The sequence below is a fragment of the Neodiprion pinetum genome, chromosome 2, assembly GCF_021155775.2.
Source record: "Neodiprion pinetum isolate iyNeoPine1 chromosome 2, iyNeoPine1.2, whole genome shotgun sequence".
Classification (NCBI taxonomy): Eukaryota; Metazoa; Arthropoda; class Insecta; order Hymenoptera; family Diprionidae; genus Neodiprion; species Neodiprion pinetum.
The window spans coordinates 29,924,020-29,941,061 of NC_060233.1; the positions used below are offsets into that span (position 1 = coordinate 29,924,020).

Genomic DNA, 17,042 nt, shown 5'->3' on the forward strand with positions numbered 1-17,042 from the left:
GGGTTTCGACGCGCGGCATTTTGCCGTTGCGTCGGTACCCATTTTTGACGCCCGTATCAAATCCAGCCTACGACTGATAGATACACCAGAATCTCCGCGCATGCGTGCGGAAAAATACTCAGCTTGAGAGCCTGCTGTTTCATGTGACTGTTACACACTACCTGATCACTCTCCAAAGTGCAATATGGTATAATATATCTTGACAGGTATGTTGACAAGTTTCGAAGAAAGTAATAACGAATAACGCGACCAGTGACGCGTTCTATTCCGTACACAGACATTCATCGATTTGATAAGAGTGGTGTGACAAACATAGCTTGCTAAAATAGGTGTAATTTTTCAGTATCAGAATCTGGCTAATGTGGGCAACAACGTGTGTCACGTGGCAAGCATTCTTGACTGAAATATTCACCTGAGCACCTATTCCAAATTCGACAATGGCATCACTGGACGAAGGCCAATTTAGCGATGCCGATGAAGAAACGATGTATGTACATACAATTCATAGGTTTCATACTACATACATTTCAGGCATTGCGCGATATTGTGTCACGAAACTGAGTCTAACCAAACCTGGCTATCTTTAAGCGCGTATGAAATAACATTTTTCATTCCTTCCCAGAGAAAAAACGAAATGTGGAAAACCAATGATCATTCACGAATTGACCGTCACAGTAGGACAATTGCAAATAGACATCGAAGACAACACAGAATATGACTCTGAAGACGATTCATACGATTGGGATGTAGATGCTAGAGGCAATTACCAGTTGAAGAACAATAGTCGTTCAAATGGAACGGCCAACAGTCAGATGGCAAGCAATAAAGTTTCCAACTACCAGCCTACTGATAAATTATTTCGACGTTACTCCAATAAAATAAATGTTGAAAAATATGAGGGACCCAGTTTGCCCAATCATGCGGCTAATTTACTTATCGAAAGTAACAAACGCACTGAAAATGAACGGATAAGAACAAAAGACAAACATGACAGAGCAACGGCTGAGCAAGTTATGGATCCTCGCACACGTATGATTTTATTCAAACTACTCAACAGAGGTATAATCGCTGAAATCAATGGTTGTATTTCAACGGGAAAAGAAGCTAATGTTTATCATGCCACCTCTAAAACTGGTATTGAATTCGCGATAAAAATCTACAAAACATCAATACTAGTGTTTAAGGATAGAGACAAGTATGTAAGCGGTGGATTTCGTTTCCGTCATGGTTACTGTCGTCACAATCCACGTAAAATGGTTCGCACTTGGGCAGAGAAAGAAATGCGGAATTTATTGAGGCTCAGTCAGGCAGGAGTATGTGCTCCGAAACCAATTTTGTTGCGCAGCCATGTTCTCCTGATGGACTTCATAGGTAACGATGGATGGCCAGCACCAAAGTTGAAAGACGTTGAAATAAATTCTTCAAAGGCCCGCTCGCTTTACAGAGAATGTGTTGTGATGATGTGGAGAATATACAATAAATGTAAATTGGTTCATGCTGATTTAAGCGAATTTAATTTACTCTATCACAAAGGAGAGATTGTTGTCATAGATGTATCTCAATCAGTTGAACATGATCATCCTCATGCGTATGAATTTCTCCGAAAAGACTGCACTAACATCACAGGTAATCATCTTCAGCATTTCAGTGTCTTTGACCTTCATAAGTAAAATTAATATTTTGAATGTGCGAGTAAATTTTCTCGTTTTCTCAAATGATTGTATATGCAAACTGATTCTTCAGAATTCTTCAAGAAACATGGAGTTGCAGTTATGACGATGAAGGAATTATTTGACTTCATCACAGATCCTAATATAGTGGAAGATACGATGGATGAGTACTTGGATGCGTTAGCAGAACAAGTTATGCTAAGAGAATCAGAGGAAATGGATCCCAACAGTCAAATAGAAGAACAAGTGTTTAAACAAACATATATACCTCAGAGGCTCAATGAGGTATAAATAACCATTAGTGATTGAAATATTCCTAATATATCCAATGACCAGAATATTTAAGCCAATACTGTTGCTCTCAATCTTGCAGGTTATTAACATTGACAAAGATATATCTGAGGCTAATACCGGAGAGCAAAATTTGTTGAGGAAAACCGTGTATGGACTGAGCATTGATTTACCCAAAGCAACAACTGTCACCTCAAAAATTATTGCAACCAAAAGTCACGACGACAGCCATACCGAAGAAAGCGGAGAGGATGTATCTGAATCTGATTCAGAGTCACAAAATAACGATGAATCGAAATTTGTCAATTCAGCTCGACCACGAGACGAAAGTCCTGACAGCAAGAAGGTGAATGCTTTTGATTCGTGGGCGATTTCTTCATCTATGATTAATTTATCCATTGCTAATGCACAAATAATAGTGTATCTGAATATCGTATATGACCAGTCATGAAATATATGAGAAAATTGAAAATCGACGTTGCACCTTACGCACGTACAGCTCATCTTTACAATATCTGGATACATTTTTTCACATTCTCACCGTTACATGATACTCGTGCTTCAGGTTATAAATAAAAAATAACGAAACTACCTAGATGATTTCTAATTTAATCATGTTCACCAATGTTCCAGGCACGAAAAAAAGCTATCAAAGAACAACAAGCAGAAAATCGTAAGAAGAAAACCAAGAAGCACATAAAAAAAAGAAAAGAAAAGATGGTGAGAAAGAAATAGACACTAAATAGATCCTTGTACAATGTTTGATTCTAGTAATTTAGGATTGGCTCAGAATCTCGCGTTGTATGAATACATTATGTGAAATGATTTAGGTTACAACGAGCATTTTAACCTTATTTATGTAATGCCTTTCGGACTTAACAACTACATACACGGAACTGAAGGTAAACGATGAACTGAAAAAACCAGTCTTTATTGAGTAATTTATAAAACAACAATACTTTTGAAGCATCCCATTTCAAAAAAATGTACTATGTTACTTTTTTTTAAATACTTATAATAAATTTTTGTTTAATATTAAAATTTTTCGCTAATATTTACATTTTAGTGCTGTCACATACTGAGCACATAGATATAGTCATACAGCTAACATAGTTTGAAATAATGGTGTCCAGAACTTTCCCAAGTATTGATTATTACTATAATACCCACCTATTAAATGAATGAAAACTGGAAGATAATTGTAATTCTGTGAAAGTAGAAAATACGGCAAGATCCTTCATGTTATTAAAAAACTATAGTTATAACTAGAAACAACAGAAAATAGAGAAAACGCGATTCCTTTTTTACAATCATAGGGTCTGTTGTAATAATCAGATACTCAAGTTCAATATTGGATACATGGGAACATAATATAATTTTCTCAGCACATCAGACTGTTCAATAACCAGAATATACCTGTATGTCTCGCAAACCGGTACGTTGATAATTAGATAAATACATCTTGGAAAAAAAAACCGTCATAATATTTTGAACACAAGGGTACACATTTGAAAATTCATACACTAAGATGTGAATATGTACAACATAGGCCAGGCAGTAAATTTGATGATATTGAATGAATAACTCGAGATATTTATAGAATGACTACTAAGTTTTTTCAAATGCAATTTTCCTGGAAATAATCTATTTTAAGTAGTTGAAGTAGTAATCTAGTTCAAGTAGTAGTAGTATTTATACATGCTGTATACATACATATATATATATATATATGTACACACACGCACACATGTGTGTGTGTTGGTTTCAACTACTTGAAATAGTTTACCATTTCAAAAGTTATAATATTATTCTATTATATGAACAAAGATGGAGAGTAAAATTTGTTTCTCACAGCACATGTAATGATGAATGGAACAAATTTGGACACTCAGTGGATATCAAATAGAATTGTGTAATAGTGATATCGAAGCAAGTTTTCATCTGCTGACTGAACATTGCAGAACAAACGCCACAGAACAGTAGTTAAAAATCAGATATGGGAAACTTTTTCACTGTTTTACTGACTATTATAAAGAAATGTTACGGGGTACACTGTATTGACCAAATCTGGAATGTCTATCTACTGCCCTTACAGCAAAGTGATAATTGTTGCCTGGAGTGAACTCCTTGAGTGTGCAAGCCATTGGAAGTGGTAGGGCCCTTACATCTCCCACTTTCTTCCACAGATTTGAGTTTGGTACAGTCCCAGGTATCTCTTGGTATGCATATAGTTGATAACTAGCAATATCTGCATAGTTATCTGACTGCACCATATTCCACGATAAGACAATACCTGCATTGATATTTGCAAAATTGTATTAAATAATAACATACCAACTTTACTACTATCATATTATTTTTAATTACTACAATAATTACCAGGCAAAATGAATAAAAAAAAATAAATGAGCTGGTTGTTGCTACATATAATTCAACTAAATTAAATTATGATTGTCATAGAATATAACTGTGTCATCCGGTGGCTTACCTTGTGTAACTTTTGATATTTTGAGGGACGGAGGTGGAGGAGGTAGTTTCCATCCATTTTTGTGTGGATAGTGTGGCGTATCTGGCAAGGGTGCTGGTGGTGGCTGTGATCAAATATAGTTTTTTCTCAAAGTATAGATACGCAATCGACTTACCAGTTGTAAAGTACCATAACAAAAGAACCAAAATCATTAAAAATGCAGCATAACGGAAAAGATGTTCAACATTGATAACTAAAATAATACACTGAACCATACTCACATTTGAAGGTGAAGGTGGAACCGTCGTAGCTGCTGTAGTTAGTACTCTGACGGTACCATTGGCCAATGTTGATGTCCCTATGGGACATAAGAACTTTACAATCGATATAAAACCAAACTGCTCAGAAGGTTCTAGACCACATCAGAAACTCAAAACTCTAGAGTAAGAAACCTTTGTACCAAAGACATGAAGAACTGACCGTGCACATGATATCTCATTGCTTACCGGGCTCTCTTGTATAAAAAAGGAATTTAATTTTCAACACATCTGTACTCGTCTATTTGTCTCTGATTTCTCCAATGCATTAGAATAGCAAATAGTCAAAAATACTTTGCACTGGTCATAAACGTAATTTCTCTGTATCTGCTATCACGACAACTTTCAGTGAGCCAGTGCTTGGTACAATACGTCAGTGTCTCATAAAATATAAGATAATCACAGAATAACAGGTGTCAATTGTTCCAGCCAGAATGTTATTTTCACACTTACCAGCCTTGTAGGGTACATTTGAAAACTGGCCCCGTGTGGTGGATGTTACTGGCCGTACCTGAAACGTGGATCAAGTCCTTGTAACGTTCTTCATTACTTGGAAAAACGAGACTGCTACCAGCTTAATGGAATATTTTCTCTCTAGCAAGCTGTAATAAACTAAAAGCTAACCTGGTTTGGATTTGGTGCTATCAGTAACTGTCTTCCAGTTCCCAAACTTCCTTGCATTACATATGCCAATTTTGTTGCATTTATGTTATTCTGGAAACAAAATGATCAACGACTTAAAACATCATCAAAAAATTTTAGGAAAAAATAAATGCTAAGACCTTGACAACCTATAGAATACTATTGGATTACTCAACAGTCGTCTGTTGCTGTTGGATTTTGACTAATCATAGCAGATTTATTACTCACAACAAGAGCCGTCGGCGTTGGTTGACTAACAGACTGTACTACTCTAATATTGGCAGCCTGTGTGGTGATCGCAACGTTCGGAGATAATGTGGTTTGTACAACCCTTTGATATCTGGTATGGGGAACCTTCGGTCCAATGGAAGATGTAATTGTTGCAACCATTGGTAGTACACCTGATATAGTACCACTAATTGCTAGAATGGGATATTTGATAAGCTTATGAAAGAAACGTTACTCGAATGACTGATTTAAAGGTTTTGATAATGAAACGTTCCCTACGTTTATTCTTGTCCTCTTCTTCTGTGAGATCAATCAAATCACTAGAGACAGTACTCTGATTGTTCGGGACTGTTGAATGCCGGTTTGTGTGATTTGAAATCTTTCCATTTACTACAATATTTTTTATCTAAAAATTACACATATCGAATAAATATCATATCATTTGCAAAACCTTCTCAAGGTATTGCAAAAACAATGAGCAATATATCTGAAATACAAACATACTTTAGCGGCAGTTGGTTGAGGAGAAATTGCACTTGGCAAAACCTGTTCTTTGCTGGTGTTAGCAGCTGATAACTTGGGCGACGTGTCCACTGGTTTGGCCAGAACAAGGGCCGCTTTTGGCATAGCTGTGGATATTTGAGGTTGAATTGGTATTGGAACATTTTTGGTGACTTCTATTCTTCGAGGGGATCGTATTTTAATACCACGTCGTGGGACTGTTGTAGTCTTGTTATTTTCAGGCTTAGCCAGTTTATTACCTCCGTTCACAGTAACAGGATTTGGCACATTGCTCTTCGAAATATTATTAGAAGATAAAGACCTCAAATTCTGGATACCTTGTTCCTACATACAATTGTAAAACATTAAATTTGTAAAAAAAAAAAAAAAAAACTTCATTGTACTGTGGTCAGTATATATCGATATAATACCATGTATAAGAAATCATGGGATTGTTATTTATGATGACTAGATGTATAGTAACTAGATAAATACAGTTTTCCCAATAAAACAAAGTATCGTAACTATAAGAACAAAAACTAGGATTACCGATATGAAATTCACTTGCAGTCCAACAGATCTATTGATTTTTATGGGTGGCATAGGCTTGTCATTGTTAGCCCGACGGTCAGCAGCATTGCGATTGAGGACCATGTCAAAATCATTTATTTGCTTTGTCAACTGTTGACAGCGGATACGATTGGCTTCTTGATTGCGTTCTGATATGCGCGCTTGTTCTCGTAATTTTCCAATTTCACTTTGCATTGTTAGAGTTTCTACCAATTTTTGTATTATAAGTTCTTCCAATTCCTGTTCACAAATATGAACTATTAGGTGAGAAAGTACGAGTACTATCCTTTGAAAGATACTGAAATCAAAATAATATTATACCTACCTCACGTTTCAATTTTGTCAACCTGCCCTTCATATCTCTTTGGAAAAATTTTCTTACATAACAAAGATTTTTCGGTGATTCATCACTTTTTCCTGCAGGCAAAGCATGTATTTCTTCAACGGGCGACATCAATGTATTTTGACTTCTGAGTTGCTCCGCAGAAATATCTGAATTTGAATCTGGAGCAATTTTCATTTTTTTATGAATCAATTTATCGTTTTCCTTTTCACTGTCTGTCAAATTACGTTTCATAACCAGCAATGGTTCTGACTGTAGATTATCTTGAAGTTTTAATGAGTTTTTTTCGGTTGACTTTCGTACAGAATTATCATCTGATTCATCACTAGATTCACTATCCACCAATTGATTCCTAACTGTTTTTTCATTGCTATTTAATGTTTTTGGTTTCTGTGAAATATGTTCAACTAACTCAGTTTCTTTGTTGTCTGAACTGAATTTCCTTTTATTTTTAGCTGAAGCACTAATTTCACATTGCTTGTTCTTATATTCACTACTTTCCTCTTCTTTCGCAAGTTTATCTGAGGCTTGCTCAGCCACTTCCTGTTCATTAGACAACGAAGTATCGTCTTTTATTTCCTCTTTAATATTCATGTCATCCTTATTATCTGATTCATGTTTTTCACCACTGTTAACCACTTCATTTGTTGTTTGTAGCTCCTCATTTTCGATACTTTCTTTCTCTAGCTGTTCTGGCATTTGCTCTGTGGTTGACTGTTTCTCTGGGGCCCATAATTTGCTAGAGGTTGCATTGGGCTCATCAGTTTTAGGCACCTTCAAAGAATCACCAACTTCATTTCTTTGTTCGAATGTTTCACATGCATGGTTGTTGGTCTCAACTTCTTTTTGAATATCACCTGGTGTATCTGCTCCGACATCACTATCTGATTTGATTTCAAGCAGTTTGTTACCTATGTCCAGTTTAATTGTCTCTTTTAATGAATCAGAAGAATCAAGATTGTTATTTTGGGTCACAGTCTTATCACTCATAGCAACAGCATTCTTCGACTTCGAAGAAGTTGTGGACTCAGTATTCTCAAGGGACAATGATGATGTAGTACGTTTAAAATCAGAACTATCCTGGCTTGACGATGATGAGAAATTCTCTGTAGCCTGCATGTGTTCATTGTCAGGAGCAATAGGTTCATTCAACCAGTCGTCAGAAGTAAATCTTAAATCGCAGTTGTGGTTGGTTGAATTTTTATTGTTTACCAAATTGGTGTAATTATTGTCAGGATTTTCTAGACCTCCACTACCATTAAATGAAGCTTGATCAAGATTTAGGTGACTGCATTCCTTGGATAATTCATCATTAACAATGGACAATGTATCATTGTTACTGGCAACAGGAATTTGTAATCTTTCTTTGGAATTTAAATTAGAGGACGAGAGAGCTCTGGGTGGATTTGTGCTACTGTCGCTAGCACCAACTTCAAGAGGTGCTTGTTCCGTAGAATTAGAAAGGGCAGACTGATCTGGTTGAGAAAGGTCAATGTTTACATTCAATTTCGGGCTTAACTTCAGTTCAAAATTGGCAACCTCTTCTTTGACTACTTTTTTTTGTACCTGCCGAAAACTACGAGGGACACACTTTCCCATAGAGTTTTTCCAATGGTTTCCATGTTTTCGAAATCCTGACGGCCTTCCAAAATTGTTATGATTATTGAAGTAAAATTCACTCCTATAGATACTTGAATTATTGTGATAGTGCCGTGATTGAAAAGTATGACCTGGAAAGGGGCGTTTATTTGTCTGAATGATATTATTCAGAGAATGCACTTTTCGGTTTCCGCCACGCCACATTTTTTTCTTATTATTTTCACTTCTGTTACGTACTTCATTTAAAATTTCATTATTTTGGTTTGACTTCAGAAGTTCTATATTAGAGGCAGATTCGCATGAGTTATATGTTGAGTGTTCTGCTGCATCAAGTGGAATTTTTTTGGTTGAATTGGTCAAGCCTGTAATCATAATATCAACTTCTTAATAATGCTATTTAATATGCAAACTTATGAGAAACATATTCAGTGTTTAATTACACTTCTCATAATCATATGACTTTATCAGGGCATCCAGTGAAATTTTGCTCTTTCTAAAGTGGAACGTGGTATTTAATAGTCATCACATTGGGAAAAAGAAAATTTCGACCATTCCTCGTGACCAACTGTCAAATGTGTTCAACTACATGTCCCTACTTTACAATAATATGTTTGGATGGAGAGTCACTCTCAGTCAAAGTTAGAAAAGCAGACAACGATCATCTTTATTCAGTATCGAATACTGAAGATTTGCAACAACTAATGGCAGAACCAGAGGCAGTGGAATAAAATAAATAGGTCCTCATATTTAACCGGTGTCAAATTATACTGGTCATTTAGGAAGATGATCAAAAAATTAATTCATATCGGATAGAAACAACACCGAATATTGTGGGATTGGCACCAAACCTTTATCTACGAATGACCACATGCCAGAATTAAACACCTACGGTATGAGCAAAAACAGACACTCGAAATTTCACTTATTTGAAAACCCAAATAGCCACATGCTTGGTCACCGGACGCCCTGCTCCACGCAAACCATACATGACATAAAATGCAGTCGATGGACTAAAGGGATCAAGTCTACAACTGAAATTAGGTTCGTCGAGTATCACAAATGTTACTCTGCTACAATATTAAATTTCCAATGGCAATCAAGGATAAAGAAGAAGAAACAATCTGGTCAAAAATCACAGTTCGAAGACAGGTAGATAAAAAAATTTGAACACACCCGTAGTTGTATCCTGAGAAGTCATTTGTTCAGAACTAATACACAGTGCAGCTGGTTTATTTGATGAAACAGTGTCACTAATGTCAGCTTCATCATCTGAGAATCTTAACCGTAAGCTGTCATCAGAAAGAGTGTCTTCGTCTTCTGGATCCTGATTTGATTCTTCCAATATTTCGTTTTCGGTTAATCCATCTTTACAATTTGCCACATTGCTACACAAAAGCTCTGAGTGATCATTTCTTTCTTTTATATTATATGACGATGTCGTACTTGTCGCGTCCATAATTATCGGGCAGCTTGGTGATATCATGTCATACTACTTCCATTTAGCGCAAAAGTTCAATACAACTCTGTGAAGTAATTCAAATTCGTCAACTTCATCATCCTGCTTTCTGAGACCTATAGATAACTGTAGCTCGCATGCAACTCTGACTGTGGTCTTATAGACCATTCCATTGAAATATCTCACAATATTGAAATAGTTTTCTACTTATGCAATCGCGCATGAAACTTTTCCCACTAATGCAGATGGTATCGTTCGTCTAGCAAATGGACATTACTTTTATCTTTCAGTATATGCATAAACATTTGTATGCAACCTTGCCAAGGCACCATTTAATTAAAACTGAAATTTTTCTATATATTTAAAATCGCTTCATCACTGATCAAAAATAGAGCAGCGAAGTCTCTACTAAGAACTAATGATTAGGAATACCAATAATCTTTAATTGGATATACATACGCAGAGTCACCCAATGTTTTTATTCTACCATAATCTTAGCAAATCTTTGCCATTCATCCTGAGATGATTATATTACAGGTCTAGTCAGATGGAATTCTCGTAATATATTGCGTGTGAAGAGTACTACCATTTCTTATGAAACACTATCGCTATAAGTACCCCAACTACCAACAAGGTCACTTCCACTTTGACCTATTATCTGAACTCTGGCATACATATGCAGAAATATACTCATACCAAGAAGCTGACCAATATGCAACAAATAAAAAATTTGCAACATATGCATGTGGAGTCACTTTCGCAGATTACCGATATCACGTGACGTAATGCGCATGCGCGGTAATATTATTCGATTGTTTTACCGGAAGTAGACGACAAATGTATCTGCACAAAGGTATGAATCAATATCGCGTATACGAGATACAATTATTTCTGAGTACCTGACGGCAGACATTGGGATACAGTCCAAAAACGATGGTACAAGATTATTAGAATTCTACTGGTTGCGGAAAACCAGTTGGATCGAACAGAAAAACAAACGGAAAATTGCACCCTCATACCATAATTACCAACTTTGACATTGCTGAATTTTTACACTTTTGGTCCCGTGTTCCAGGCGTATCAACGAGATATTTTGCAACATAATTTCGTCCCAAATTCCAACATGGCGGTACATGTATAATATTTCTGCGTGATGTAGGAACGCAACCCTAACCTTAAAATGGCGATGCAAAATTTTCAGGTCATACAGTCTACGAGTCATTCAAAGTGATGCTAGTTAACATTCCAACTGATCCTACGTAGTCTTCGCTAGGAGGTGTATAAGTCAAATGATAAAAAAATGCTTACAACCAGTCGATGATCGAAGAAGAACCACGGTTTCGAACGATGCTCTCTTTGTGGTTGTATTTCAACGCCGCAATTTAAACAAGTGAAAGCTGCGTTGTCAGATCTCCAACTCTGAGCATCTGTGATTTTTGAGAACTGGAATTTTAATGTCAGGCCTTTACGGTACAATCCGCTATTTCTCACCAGCAATATATCACCAACAGGTTCACCGGTGCTTTTTCATTATGTTGAATTTTTATTGAAATTTTTCTGTACCAAAAACTGCATACAAACGTGTTTATGTACATATAGTATTGCTCAACGTCTTATTGCCTCGGACTAGCCTGCACAAAAATGGGGCATACACGCATGCGCGATGGTTCATCCAGTAACGAGTATACTGCTATGGCATATGTATCTGCTCTATCCAAAACAAGGTGGAAGTACGTTTTTATGGAATTCCAACGAACCATACACTGTATAAATAATTTTGAAAGGAAAAATATAAATGATTTCTAAAGAAGACGTCAACATGAACTCGTATTATCAACAACATTGAACGGGCATCAAAAACCGCTACACGGTTCTGCCCTACACTAGTTGATAACAATGAGAGATTTTCGTCAACGGCCATCAAGTATATTTTATCGATTTTCGCTGCGTACCTGATCATTATATCAAGTACTGCTGTGGTCGAAAGGGTATAAAAAAATGTATACTTTGTAATTTGACTTTTTTTTGTGTGGAACATTGAAATTTGAGGGAAGTCGACATAATAACTCCATCTTTAGTATACAGTGTGTTCCGTTATTTCTTATACAGCATATGTTCGTAGTAAGTCTATTGCGTTCATCACAAACGCTATAGGATCATTGAATTTACAAGAGGCTTACAGAAATTTGAAAATGTAAATTTCGTACGAAAAACATTGATTGTTACGTCGCTTCTGTAACGAAGCGGTTACAGCATCCTGACTTCGACTTACCATATCCAATTAAGATTAGTTCGAGAGAAAACTGCAATTTTATGTGAATTTTCACTCGGGAAAAGCAAGGAAATCGTTGACATCTGAAAGTCACATGTTAGCATTTTGCAATCGGTACGGATCAATGTTTTCGGTTTAGTGTTTACGCATTACCTGACGTCACAACATTTAGTGACGCGTGCTCCATGTGTACCGAACCAAATATTCAGATGTAACTTCGAGCCCCGGGTTTTAAAACATCAATGAGTACGAGAATATTGTGTACGGAGAATGTCAGCCCAGTATTCACTGATTGTGACATAGTATACATGTCGTATATTGACTGCCTAACGCTGTAGCAAAGTAACTTGCCAGAATATAAGGCAGCGTGTCGTGTAGTTTACTACGAGACAAGTATGAACCTTAGTACGAACAGTATTGGTGCCTTAGTATAGGCAACTTGCGATAACCGCTCGTTAGCATGAGCTCACAATTGGACTTGGATACAAAATCTGTATTCCGTTGTTGACCGTATATTTGAAAATCTATAGCAGTAGTGGGACAGAGCTAATGACCAATCCGGTATTACGACAGAGACACACGATTGCTATGCTGCAACTATTATGACGAATCTTCGACGTGACTCTTCCATAAGTCGTCTGCTCTTTGTAAATCAGAATGTAGAACATGGAATGGAAATAAAGCAGCAGTTTGTTTCTTTGCACAGTTTTGACAAACGCTCTGTTTATTTCAGTTCATATTATGCACGTATTTCTGCGAGCTTAAAAATACCAAATGAAAAGGAAAGTGGAAACAATATGCGTATGCACAGTTGATACAGTCATTTATATTGTTCACGATCAGAGGTTCATAAGTACACACAGCGTAGTGAAAGAGTAAAAAAGATCAAACAACAAACTAGATAACGAAATTATAAATAATCTGCTTATTGTACCTATATAACTTGAGTCGAGATTATTCGTGAACTGATCATATTATTATATATTACAACCTATGTATCTACACATGTACGTACGTGCACAGCTGCCCATAAGTAATTGTATCACGCGAAAAAGAATATAATATTATGTAATGGATTCATCCTCCCATCGGCTTGGCGTTTGTATTAAATTGTTCCCAAACGAAATTTTCGTCACTCTCATCGTTTTTGTGAGGAGCTCAATCAAATCAGTTTTTGTTCAAGTAATTGCAATATCTTACTTGCTACTCGGTCAATTACGTTCACTTACACGTACAGCTGACGAGAAGAACAATTATCCATAACAATCCTGGCTTTGCCAAGTAAAACGGTGTTTTAAATAAACGTGTTAAAAAAATGTTAGAACAAAATATATATTATTATATCTAATACAGTTATGTGTATTTCTCAAATAACATAAACTTGCCGCGGTTGTCCTGATTGGATATAAGCGACTTTACATAATGAGTTAAAAGTCTCGTATCGCTGAAAATATTTCCAGGGTTGGATGCAATCTGGAATGAGCAGAAAAAAATTTTAATACTGCAAATAATGAGACTTAAAGTTTTCATGTTGCTCTATAAGACGAGTTACCTTCCTTTCGATTTTGATTATTACATCGGCGTATGTTGTGACTCAGCTGTTATACGATTTATTGTAACACATGCCTTTTACGGTTAGATAATGACCAATATTTAGTCATGAACACAATTTGCTTTTGTCAGTAAATTTGTTATTTACATTTTTAACGTCTTTACACAATCCAGCTGATTGCTCTTTCTATCATCATCGTTTTTTTCTCATTTACTTTTAGCCTTTTCCTTTATGTTTTAACGTTTTTTCTGACGATGCGTCGATCTTCAGTATATGTATGTGATTCTTTTCTTCAATACCGTTGACTGTGCTTGTCAGACATTTTTCCGGAATATTTGCTTAATCTATCACTGTATTCGTCATCCTGATATTTATCGTCTGCCCTATAGTGTATCTCTGGAGGCGAATTAATCCGCCTTTGCCAGTGCCACGACCAGTACAAGTCCTCTTGGTTAATATCCTTTGGATGCCTTGCATCTCGAAAGACATGAACACAGTAGAGTAGGCTACCAAGGAGTGTGAGAAATCCAAAGACTAAGAAAACTATCCCGAGAATCCTGTATATAAAATACATTCGTTACATGGTATACACAGTAAAAATGACCAAATACATATAACATTCTAAGGAATTGTACACCGTGAATATTTGATGAAGTGGACCCAGTCCGTTCGAGGTGACTTTATACCTCACATTGACTAATATATTGAACCTGCCGTGTAGGTCCAGGGGTCTACTACAACAAATATTTACTATATCAGCTGTCAAAGAAATTTTTCACATTGTGTTTCTGTACGCACATATAAAGAAATTCATGATTCGTTATCGCAACGATGACATCTAAGAATTAACGCATGTCTACAAAGGTGTTTACACACGAAAATTGAAGTAAAATTAATGTATCCCGTCAATTCAAATTGCGTTAAAACGCCAGCTTATAAAACAAGACAACTATATTCTGCTATTTAAATATTCGTTTTTGTCGTTTTGCCTTGAACTGACGTAAATACGATACTGAAGTCAACATAATAACTTCACAACATATGGTGACATTCGTACGGTTAAAACATCGATACTTACCATACGAATAACGGCTCGAAGAATTGAAGCACAATTACGAAACCCAGAGTAACGAGAATCAGACCAAGGTTTAAAAGCAACATCAGGCAACAGATGCCTTTGGTATTGGGGCAGAAGGGATTTGGTGCGGACATGGTTTCCATGACTAAGCCTCCTTTTCGCGAGGTGCGTGTTTTGGTTGTGGATATTCCGGATCTCCCAGATGGAGGATATCCGTAGCTACTAGGTACCTCGTGACCAACCTTTGCACTGGGCGCTAAACTGTACCGCGACCCTTGACTGTGGATGTTACGCTTTCATTTTTCCATGGCACCAACCAAGTTTGGCAGAACAATTACTTCATCAGATCAACAGGAGAAGCGAAGCTTACGGAACCTTTGCTTGACTAGCATTATATGAGCATATCGTAAATTAAATGTTAATTGAATGCATTTGTTAAAACATCACCTTATCTCGGAGGGTGCTTTGTAGGCGGCACTTGTTACGTAAATATCTGAATTGTTGTCATACAGACTACCATGGGAGGCACTTCGTGGAGTGTTTTTGTTCAATCGGTTCAGGGAATACGGCAAAGGTCCCGAAGCAACGGAGCTCCGATCATTTTGCGCACTCCGTGATCTCCGGTCGTGATTATCGCCTACAATTCTTTCGGATGACATCGTGGACAATCTTACTTCTGTAACAGAATTACGTTGTATACCCGTCAAATAATCTTCAACGACGATCGGTGTATCTTTTCAACACAGTTATACGACTTGCGATCTTACAAACGTAAGGAGAATGTGTTCGGACACACCTACGCGATTTTTGCTGTATATATGCACACGATGATGCGATTCGAGCCTTTTACGACTGTCTCGATGGCCTAGAAATATGTAGGCGCTAGGTGGGTCGAAATGCTACATTGTGTACACAAAGTACGGTATAAGTATGCAAAATTGGTGAGACTCAGTACCCATGTAAGTGCTACAGGTGATAATTCATGGTGAATTTAAAGGAAAGTGATGATGGCCTTGGGTCCAAATAACTACTACTGGCGATTTCATTTTCTTCACGAATGCAAATTGAATGACTAATAACAGACGTTGTTAAGATGATTTTAGTTTTGATGGGCAGAAACCTATTCGAAGATCTTTCGAAAAACCTTAATGCTGAGATGCGTGTGGTTCTACCAGCTGATTGAATTAAAAATACAAATTGCAAAAAATATTCGGGTATTCGTGAAATCGTTTGCAACCGTCACCCACAACTTCTGATAGTGTATTTTATTACGACGGTCAAAAAACGCACCTTGTCACGACTGATATTATTCGATGGAGTACGTAGCCACACTATACCATGCGCGCTCAGATTCTCCTCCGGTATATCAGTCGACAAATTTGAAATTCCACCAAATTCATGAAATGGTAGTAGATCCACGATGACGTGTTCTTCGCAGTTCTGTTACGACTCGGCTGTATAATCTACCTGTAGTAAAGGCGAAAGGTGTAGACCGTAGACTGCGGAGTGGAAACTCAGAGGACTCGGTCAAGTCCTGTTTACCGTGCCTCTCGCTGAACGACGAGGAGGTAAGCCCCCTCCGCGGAGGTGGCTCGAGCAGGAGGGAGACCGAGGAATATAATACGTTTTTGCCGATCCAACAGCGCGCACACACGCATCATACGTGCACACATCCGATCGCGTTCGCGCAACGACACAAGTGCTCGAAATATCGATGACGATATACAGTCGTCGATGCAGCGGATACATTCGATATAATTGGTGTATCGTTATAACATATGAATGAGGAAAACAATCAAACAACCAGATCGCACGTATACGTACTATTACAAGTTGCTGTGGAGTAAACTAATATGTTGAATACGGCAACCGCTGAATACAGGTTTCTCTTTCTATATTGTGCAAGTGCTGAGCATAATAATTTACATTTGCACAACGTATAAGTCACGCCCAGTTGTTTATTAAACTTGGTGTAGAGTAGCAGAGAGGAACTCCCGGGTAAACGTCTGGTGGAGGAAGAAGACGTTTTCAGATTTTTGCACGCAACGCTCCGCGC

The 17,042-nt window shown here is 37.1% G+C and overlaps 3 protein-coding genes across 11 annotated transcripts; 1 reads left to right on the plus strand and 2 right to left on the minus strand.

Annotated features, from left to right (window-relative positions):
- The first annotated feature begins 49 nt into the window (after nt 1-49).
- Nucleotides 50-5,180, plus strand: RIOK1 (RIO kinase 1). Of its 2 annotated transcripts, XM_046614712.2 has the most exons (6): nt 50-206; nt 344-487; nt 623-1,626; nt 1,744-1,955; nt 2,044-2,307; nt 2,595-5,180. In XM_046614712.2, exons 2-6 carry the CDS (start codon nt 438-440, stop codon nt 2,694-2,696), a joined length of 1,632 nt encoding a protein of 543 aa, XP_046470668.1. In that variant the 5' UTR covers nt 50-206; nt 344-437; the 3' UTR covers nt 2,697-5,180. The 2 variants fall into 2 exon arrangements, with proteins under 2 accessions (XP_046470668.1, XP_046470669.1); XM_046614713.2 differs by having other exon boundaries at nt 105-487.
- wde (Fibronectin-III type domain-containing protein windei) lies at nt 2,974-11,717 on the minus strand. 7 transcript variants are annotated; one of them, XM_046614707.2, is made up of 13 exons: nt 11,393-11,716; nt 11,113-11,258; nt 9,802-10,151; nt 7,012-8,990; nt 6,666-6,926; nt 6,120-6,461; nt 5,895-6,021; nt 5,616-5,809; nt 5,370-5,459; nt 5,199-5,256; nt 4,710-4,786; nt 4,450-4,552; nt 2,974-4,254 (listed from the first exon to the last, which is right to left on the minus strand). In XM_046614707.2, the coding sequence occupies exons 3-13, from the start codon at nt 10,109-10,111 to the stop codon at nt 3,989-3,991; spliced, it is 3,807 nt and encodes a 1,268-aa protein (XP_046470663.1). In that variant the 5' UTR covers nt 10,112-10,151; nt 11,113-11,258; nt 11,393-11,716; the 3' UTR covers nt 2,974-3,988. The 7 variants fall into 7 exon arrangements, with proteins under 7 accessions (XP_046470663.1, XP_046470661.1, XP_046470660.1 ...); XM_046614705.2 differs by having other exon boundaries at nt 11,104-11,258; XM_046614704.2 differs by lacking the exon at nt 11,113-11,258 and having other exon boundaries at nt 11,393-11,511; nt 11,576-11,715.
- Nucleotides 11,718-13,162: 1,445 nt separating this feature from the next.
- On the minus strand, nt 13,163-16,548 carry LOC124213405 (uncharacterized). Of its 2 annotated transcripts, XR_006881874.1 has the most exons (5): nt 16,277-16,548; nt 15,434-15,662; nt 14,987-15,265; nt 13,909-14,465; nt 13,163-13,829 (listed from the first exon to the last, which is right to left on the minus strand). XR_006881874.1 is itself a non-coding variant. In XM_046614735.1 (4 exons), exons 2-4 carry the CDS (start codon nt 15,643-15,645, stop codon nt 14,201-14,203), a joined length of 756 nt encoding a protein of 251 aa, XP_046470691.1. In that variant the 5' UTR covers nt 15,646-15,662; nt 16,277-16,548; the 3' UTR covers nt 13,163-14,200. The 2 variants fall into 2 exon arrangements, 1 of the variants encoding a protein (XP_046470691.1); XM_046614735.1 differs by having other exon boundaries at nt 13,163-14,465.
- Nucleotides 16,549-17,042: the final 494 nt, after the last annotated feature.

Excerpts from the sequence above, each read along its gene's own strand:
- RIOK1 (XM_046614712.2), top strand. The coding sequence starts at position 438 with ATGGCATCACTGGACGAAGGCCAATTTAGCGATGCCGATGAAGAAACG. Across the intron at positions 488-622 it reads GATGCCGATGAAGAAACGAT|AGAAAAAACGAAATGTGGAA; the intron begins GTATGTACATAC and ends ATTCCTTCCCAG. Across the intron at positions 2,308-2,594 it reads AAAGTCCTGACAGCAAGAAG|GCACGAAAAAAAGCTATCAA; the intron begins GTGAATGCTTTT and ends CCAATGTTCCAG.
- wde (XM_046614707.2), bottom strand. The coding sequence starts at position 10,111 with ATGATATCACCAAGCTGCCCGATAATTATGGACGCGACAAGTACGACA. Across the intron at positions 6,022-6,119 it reads CTCAACCAACTGCCGCTAAA|ATAAAAAATATTGTAGTAAA; the intron begins GTATGTTTGTAT and ends TGTAATTTTTAG. Across the intron at positions 5,810-5,894 it reads AGAAGAGGACAAGAATAAAC|CAATTAGTGGTACTATATCA; the intron begins GTAGGGAACGTT and ends ATCCCATTCTAG.
- LOC124213405 (XM_046614735.1), bottom strand. The coding sequence starts at position 15,645 with ATGTCATCCGAAAGAATTGTAGGCGATAATCACGACCGGAGATCACGG. Across the intron at positions 15,266-15,433 it reads AAAGCACCCTCCGAGATAAG|TCAAGGGTCGCGGTACAGTT; the intron begins GTGATGTTTTAA and ends TAACATCCACAG. Across the intron at positions 14,466-14,986 it reads TTCGAGCCGTTATTCGTATG|GATTCTCGGGATAGTTTTCT; the intron begins GTAAGTATCGAT and ends TTTTATATACAG.